The sequence below is a fragment of the Corvus brachyrhynchos genome, unplaced genomic scaffold (genome assembly GCF_000691975.1).
Source record: "Corvus brachyrhynchos isolate BGI_N302 unplaced genomic scaffold, ASM69197v1 scaffold407, whole genome shotgun sequence".
In the NCBI taxonomy this organism is placed as follows: domain Eukaryota; kingdom Metazoa; phylum Chordata; class Aves; order Passeriformes; family Corvidae; genus Corvus; species Corvus brachyrhynchos.
In genome coordinates, this window is record NW_008239056.1 from 1,600,296 (window position 1) to 1,607,932 (window position 7,637).

Below are 7,637 nucleotides of genomic sequence, written 5' to 3' on the forward strand. Positions count from 1 at the left end.
TCGTGACACTTCCTTTACAGCATTTTAAATGACAGCCTTCACACATACCCTGAAAATTGCCATGATGTAAAATCTGTTCCTTTTTTTCTCTCTCCCTTGAAACAGCAGTGAATGGAATTGTTTATAACCTGGAAAGCCTGGGGAATGGAGTTCGCTGGATTACCCTCTTGGTAGACAGTGATGGATTGTACAAGATGAGTCGCCTGTATGTCACTCCTGACGCTGCCTTCTTCCGAGTTCACATCCTGGTTGTGGATACTTTAAACTGCAGTAAACCATGTCCAGACCTTAAACTTGGTAAATCATTCCAGCTAAATCCATTCTGCTATTCCTCTGCATGCACTGCAATCTTAGTCTGCCCTACTTTATTAGGCTTAGCCTGGGTTGTTGGGAAAATTTGGAAGAAAAGTATTTACTCAAAGTGGAGGCCTTTTTCCATCCAAGTTTCTCAAAACTTTCGCAAGAAAACCAACTGCATTAAGAAGTCAGGTACCAGCATAGCCCTTTCTTAACTTTGTCCAGTTCCAAAATGATGACAAGTTTTCAGGATTCCTAAAACAATACAAGCAGGAGTTTAAGCTGGTGTCTTTGTAAGTAGTTCAGTTTTCCTTCTAAGTGCAAGATTATCAAATACCAGCATTTCCCCCAACAGTAAATCATCATTTCCATGCCAGCACCACCCACAGGTCCCAGCAGAGCTCAGGACGCCACTGTAGAAGCCCCCTGTTCAGGACGTTTCCACAGGCAAAACTTCACTTCTATTCCCAGCCCTAGTGCCCTCGGAATGACCCCCCATTCCCCATGGCTCAGCAGCCCCGTTTCTTTTGTTTTTGTTGTTGCAGGCAGCAGGTACATCGTGATGGGGCACATCTACCACAAGCGCCGGCAGGTGCCCGCCAAGCTGCTGCCAGCCCTGTGCAGGCGGCTGCGGCCAGGGGATGGCTGGGTCGGGAGCAGCAGCAGCTATGTCAGGAGATTCAACAGGAAAAGGGATCTCAGGGTGCGGGCAGCACGCTCCAAGTGTCCATAAAGCTCCAGGGGCTCCGTCCAGGACGTGGGAGCAGCGGGATCCACACTTAGAGCACACCTGGCCGTGGGCAGCGCTCTCGTCTGGAACCGGCTGCGATCCAACACCTGTTTTTGTGCTTTAGCAAACACTGGGTGCCTCGAGCAGGCACCCCTGGTGAGGTTTAGCACAGAAGTCAGTCTAGGGAATGTTAACTGGCCATGAATTGGCTTTCAGAGCCACAGGTTATTGTAGCTTCCCCTGCTGCAGTGTGCCCTGAATAATCTGTAGTAACTGTAATGCAAAATTCTGGCAGCTTCATCCTCAGTACACAATAACTGCACTTTGAACCCTTCACCTTGAACAGATTAGATGATACCACAGCTTTATCTACACAGGATGTTCACTGTGTTTTCACAGTTCTGCCTAAAGTATCACATGCATTCGATTTCAGAGAAACCAAAGCCACCAAGTACCATTTGTATTATTTTTGTCTCTTCAACGATGTCCATGGTACTTCTGAAAATTACACCATTCTTCCAGCAGAGCTGGATGTTCACAAAAAGCATACAGAATAGAGTGTAATGATTTGAGTATGTTGCTGACTGAAAGCAAATCAAGAACTGCACAACACAAATGCCCAGTTGGGTTTACAAGCGACAGCACAGGGAATGCGAAAGTGCCAGGAAATGCGAAATGAGCACAGGCTGCACACACTGCATGTGCCTGGGCATTTCGTCCCAGAGCTGTACTGAATGCCATTCCCCAGGAGAAATATTGCCAAGCTTGTACTTGCACATTGGTAAAGTTACTTTTTAAATCAAAAAGTCACTATTTTAGTACCTTTAATGTGGTGGAATTGAGATGTTTGTTGTTCCCAGTCAGTATTCGCAGATAAGAAGTCTGTAAAAGAAACCAATAAAATGCACGAGGTTCTGCTTTCACTGTCTCATGGGTTCTGGAAGACCCAAAAGGCTTATGTAATGATATTACACAAAGTCATCTCCTTGTGCGACAAGTTGGCTGAGGAGTTGATACGTATTTCTATTAAGAAATGTAAAAAATGCAGTATAGCTTAAAACCCCACATACTCAGTGATATGATGTCACCTGCCACAGGAAGCAGTGGCTTCTATAGAAGCGTTTTCTGTTTTGAAACAAAGCTAGTTTTACACAGTGTACTCATCACACACTTCTGCAGCTTGATTTAGTGTCACTGAAAAGCCACGGAGCAGGGGATGGGACAGGCCACGCTGCATCAAGTATTTTTTGATATGGAGACAAATACCGAGAGCAAACATCCCGTGTTTGGGACCCAAAAGGCTCTCACTGGAGGACAGAAATTTACTCACAGTGTGAGTCTACCTAAAAAATACAGTGTCACTTTTGCTATGTGAAAAACTTTGCATGGAGCACAGCATGGATTGATGGAATTTTCCTTGAGAGAATCTGAGGGGGTTTTGATTTGGCAGAAGGATTGTTCTGGCAATGAATCAAAGCTTTGGAGTGACTGGAAGGGACAGGAGGAGGAAGGGTTACATGTGCATCTCGAGTTTCTTTGTTTCTGTTTTCAGGGGAAGTCCAGGGACTAAACAGCAACTCCTCCAGGCATCCCCCTGCCCAGAGCAGCAGCCAAGCCCCATTCCTGTCATCCTGCTCCAACCCAGTGAAATGTGGTTACAAACCCAACATGTATTTCCCTGTGACTGTCTCTGGGAAGAGACAAGCACAGGACACCAGCGCTAAGGACATCCCAAGCCCGAGTTCAGTGCCCATAACTGACACAAAACACTGGGATGCAGATGTTGCTCTGGGAGCCCGAAAAGCCATTTTTTTCATGTTCTCTTCCTGTGTTACCATGTCCTCTTATCTTTCCCTTCTTGCTTGGAAGGTCCCTTCCTGAAATGTTCCCACAGCAGCTGAGCAACAAGTCCCCATCTGTCACAGCCCCGAGTGGCTGAGAGGTCTGGAGCTGGAGCAGGACTATCAGTTTTTATTTCTGCAGGGACACCCAGGGTAGAAAAAGCAAGAAGAAAATGTTTCATAACATCCTTTGCCTTTTCTCCTGCATGGGCTGGTGCGAAGACAGCTCCGGAAAATGTATCCACAGAGACGTATACATATTTTGATCTTCCAAATTGAGGGATGTGTTACATCTGTCTGCCAGATTTCACAGCTATGTAGGCCTCAGGGGTTAGCCCTGGAGCCCAACAATGGCACCTGGTAGCTTTGGCAGTTGGGACAGGTTGCCACACTTGCCCTTGCCTGGTCTCTAGGCAGTTTAAACATTCTCACAAGGGCTGGAGCATTCTGATGGTAAAATTGATGGTTCAGCTTTGCTTGAGCAAATGTGTCTGGTACATTGGGAACTTGTACCAGCATTGCAAGAGCATCTGCCCTCCAATTCCCTTCGGCAACAGGCCCAGGGAGATCAGTGTGTGACCTCACATGCATCACGTGGAAGGGATGCTTTCGGTGGAAGAATAGACAAACAAGCTTCGAAAGCAAGCTATACAATTTAGGGTTGGACACCTCCTTTAACAAAGAGTGTTCTGCTCTGGCAATTACTCCGACTACATAAGCTGAATCTGTCACCAAATTAACAGGTTCATCAAACCTCTCAAAAGCTCTAACTATGGCTGGCTGTTCTGCAATCTGTGGGGAACCATCCACTACCTGGACATCAGACTCCCACATCTGCATTCTGGGGTCCTTCCAAGTCATCACAGATTTATCAGAACTTCCTGAACCATCTGTAAAGACTGTTAGAGCTTTGAAAGGGATTCGTCTTTGAAGTTCTTTTGGAGCCAAGTGAATTGCCGAATTGAACAATTTCTGGTTTGGATTGTGAATTGAGATTTTGCCTGGGTAGCTGTCCAGAGCAAACTGGAGGTGTTCATTCGTCTGGAGCAAGTGCTCCAGGACACCAGTTTTCAATGGCAAATAAATGAATGTGAAATCACACCCCGCAAGGGTACAGAGGTCTGCTCTGGCTTTCATAATCAGTTGTGCCATCAGTTCCTGTGGTGTGGTGGTAGTTTTGAATGGCTGATGCTGTTGATGGGATACACATCATAAAGTCACCCCAAGACATTCCACCCCTTATGCCACATCATTGGCTCAATGACCAAACTAATGTATTCTAACTCTACACACACATTAATACATACATATATACAGCTATGTACAAACAGTGACAGTGACACTCAGCAAGCAGTGGTATACAGGCATTTCACATTACAGATGGTTTTCACCCAACAATCAGATCTCCCTGCAGTACAAAACGTGTTGTTCCATCTATCTGCATTACCCACCATGTGCAACCAGGTCCCTGAGCAAAAACAACCTCACAGATGGTTTTGTCTGTATTCGAGGCAGAATTAATCCAAACTGTCTTTCCTAACAGACCTCTGACATGCACCACTGGGACCTTATCTCTGTCTACTGTATACAGGGATTCAGATTGGGCTGGACCAGCTCTATTGGTGGAACATTGGGTATTAACTAACTAGGTGGCCTTTGCTAGATGCTGCTCCCAATTTTTAAAAGTTCCCCCACCTACTGCCTTCAAGGAGGTTTTCAACAATCCATTGCACCGTCCCCCTTTGCCTGCAGCTGGTGAATGGTAAGGGATATGGTACACCCACTCAATGCTACATTCCCTAGCCCAGGTGTTGATAAGGCTATTCTTGAAATGAGTCCCATTGTCAGATTCAATTCTCTCAAGGGTACCATGCCCCCAAAGGACTTGCTTTTCAAGGCCCAGGATGGTGTCCCGGGGCAGTAGCGTGAGGCACAGGGTAGGTCTCCAGCCATCCAGTGGTGGCTTCTACCATTGTGAGCACACAGCCCTTGCCTTGGTGTGTTTGAGGCAGTGTGATGTAATCAGTCTGCCAGGCCTCCCCATACTTGTATTTGGACCATCGCCCACCATACAAAAAAAGGCCTGCTTGATCGCAGCGCATGTCTCACAATCATGGATAACCTGGGAGATACTGTCCATGGTTAGATCCACCCCTTGGTCTCGTGCCCATCTATAGGTGGCATCTCTGCCTTGATGACCTGAGGCATCATGGGCCCATCGAGCTAGGAACAACTCTCCTTTATGTTTCCAATCCAAGGCTATCTGTGACACTTCTATCTTTGCAGCCTGATCTACCTGCTTGTTGTTTCGGTGTTCCTCATTAGCCCTACTCTTGGGGACATGAGCATCTACATAGTGGATGTTCACAACTAGCTTTCTTACTCGGGCAGCGATGTCTTTCCACTCTTCAGCAGCTCTTCAGCAGAGGTTTTCCCCTACACTGCCAATTAGCCTTTTCTCACTTTTCCAGCCATCCCCATAGAGCATTGGCTACCACCCATGAATCAGTGTAGAGGCAGAGCTTTGGCCACTTCTCTCTTTCAGCAGTGTCCAGGGCTAGCTGAACGGCTTTCAGTTAAGCGAGTTGGCTCGATCCACCTTCTCCTCCAGTAGCTTCTGCAACCCATCATGTGGGACTCCATACAGCTGCTTTTGTTTCATCCCTACGATGTGACAAGAACCATCGGTGAAAAGAGCGTAGCGTGTGTCTTCTGATGGTAGTTGGTTGTACGGTGGAGCTTCTTCAGCATGTGTCACTTGTTCTTGTTCTTCTTTGTCACTGAGACCAAAGTTGTCACCTTCAGGCCAATTTGTAATTATTTCCAAAATCCCAGGGCGATTCAGTTTTCTGATATGGGCGTGCTGTGTGATGAGAGCAATCCATTTGCTCCATGTGGCATTGGTGGCGTGGTGGGTAGAGGGGACCTTTGCTTTGAACATCCACCCCAGCACCAGCAGTCAGGGTGCCAGGAGGAGTTGCGCTTCAGTGCTGATTACCTCTGAGGCGGCTTGGATTCCTTCATAGGCTGCCAAGGTTTCCTTCTCTGTCGGAGTGTAGTTGGCTTTGGACCCTCTGTAGCTTCGACTCCAGAATCCCAGTGGTTGGCCTCGAGTCTCACCAGACACCTTCTGCCAAAGGCTCCAGGACAGACCATGGCTCCTGGCTGCAGAGTAGAGCACGTTCTTCACCTCTGGTCCTATCCTGACTGGGCATGAGCGATCTCCTGTTTAATCTGGGCAAAGGCTTGTTGCTGTTCAGGGCCCCAGTGGAAATCGTTCTTTTTGCGGGTAGCCAGGTAGAGAGGACTCACAATTTGGCTGTACTCAGGAATATGCATCCTCCAAAAGCCTGCGGCATCTAGGAAAGCTTGCATTTCCTTCTTGTTGGTTGGTGGAGGCATTGCTGTGATCTTATTGATGACCTCAGTGGGAATCTGATGCTGTCCATCTTGCCATTTCACTCCCAGAAACTGGATCTCTCGGGCAGGTCCCTTGACTTTCCTCTTCTTGATAGCAAAATCGGCTTCCAGAAGAATCTGGATGATTTTCTCTCCTTTCTCAAATACTTCTGTTGCTGTGTTTCCCCACACAATGATGTTGTCAATGTACTGCAGATGTTCTGGAGCCTCACCCTTTTCTAGTGCAGTCTGGATCAGTCCATGGCAGATGGTGGGACTGTGCTTCCACCCCTGGGGCAGTTGGTTCCAGGTGTACTGCATGCCCCTCCAGGTGAAGGCAAACTGAGGCCTGCACTCTGCTGCCAGAAGAACGGAGAAAAATGCATTCGCGATGTGAATAGTGGCGCACCACTTCACTGCTTTGGACTCCGGCTCGTACTGGAGCTCCAACATGTCCGGCACTGCAACGCTCAATGGTGGAGTCACTTCATTCCAGGTACAACAGTCCACAGTCAATCTCCACTCTCCTTCAGATTTGCGCACAGGCCAGATGGGACTGTTGAAGGGTGAGTGGGTTTTGCTGATCACCCCTTGGCTCTCCAGCTCATGAATCATCTTGTGAATGGGAATCATAGCATCTTGAGTTGTCCAGTACTGTCAGTGATGCACTGTCGAGGTGGTAATGGGTACTTATTACCGCAGGCCTGGTTCCTACGGTATATCACTGTGTCCCGCAGCCATAGGGAGGAGGAGGAGAGAAGATCCAGCAGGCAGGAACTGTGCAGCAAGATTGATTTATTTAATTATTTTACAAACTCTTTTATAGACTTTTTTCTTCATAGTCTAATTGGACAAAGGACCAGCCACCCCTTGGGGGTGATTGGCCAAAATCCTAAAACATCCATTATCAAAATATTCTCCACTATACCATAAACAAGACTTTCCAAGGTTGCAGGTGGCTTGGTTGTTTACATTCCCTGCTACCTCTTCTGTGAGAGAGAAAAGTCTCTCACGGACTTAGAAAAATAACAAGAAGATCCTCACTAACAGCATTTTTGTACCTACAATTCCCCCTTTTTGTTTTATAAGATAACAACTCTACTATTAATCCTAAATAGAAATCTACATCAGTTATTAATTCTAAAAATGTCCTTAAGGCTTTAACTATCTGACTCCATAACAAGAAATTCAAAATTCAGTCTCTGCTTGTGGAAGGACCATCCCAGTCTCTGCTTGTAGAAGGACCATCTGCCTGATGGTTGACATCCTGGTCATCATCAGAAGAGTCATTAGGCTGATGATCTACATTCTGGTCGCCATTTGGATGGTTGGCGTTCTGGTCATCATTGGGAGGTTGCCTGTTCTGCCTC

General features: G+C 47.0%; 1 protein-coding gene across 4 annotated transcripts in view; it reads left to right on the forward strand.

Moving 5' to 3' along the window:
* CUNH17orf58 (chromosome unknown C17orf58 homolog) overlaps positions 1 to 1,950 on the forward strand; it is a 7,828-nt gene extending 5,878 nt beyond the window's left edge. For all 4 annotated transcript variants that reach the window (XM_017739190.1, XM_017739192.1, XM_008637574.2 and 1 more), the window contains 2 exons: positions 106 to 297; positions 843 to 1,950. In XM_017739190.1, coding sequence (XP_017594679.1) covers positions 106 to 297; positions 843 to 1,030 — 380 coding nt within the window. In that variant the 3' untranslated portion in view covers positions 1,031 to 1,950. The remainder of the gene's footprint in view (positions 1 to 105; positions 298 to 842) is intronic.
* The last annotated feature ends 5,687 nt before the right edge of the window (positions 1,951 to 7,637 follow it).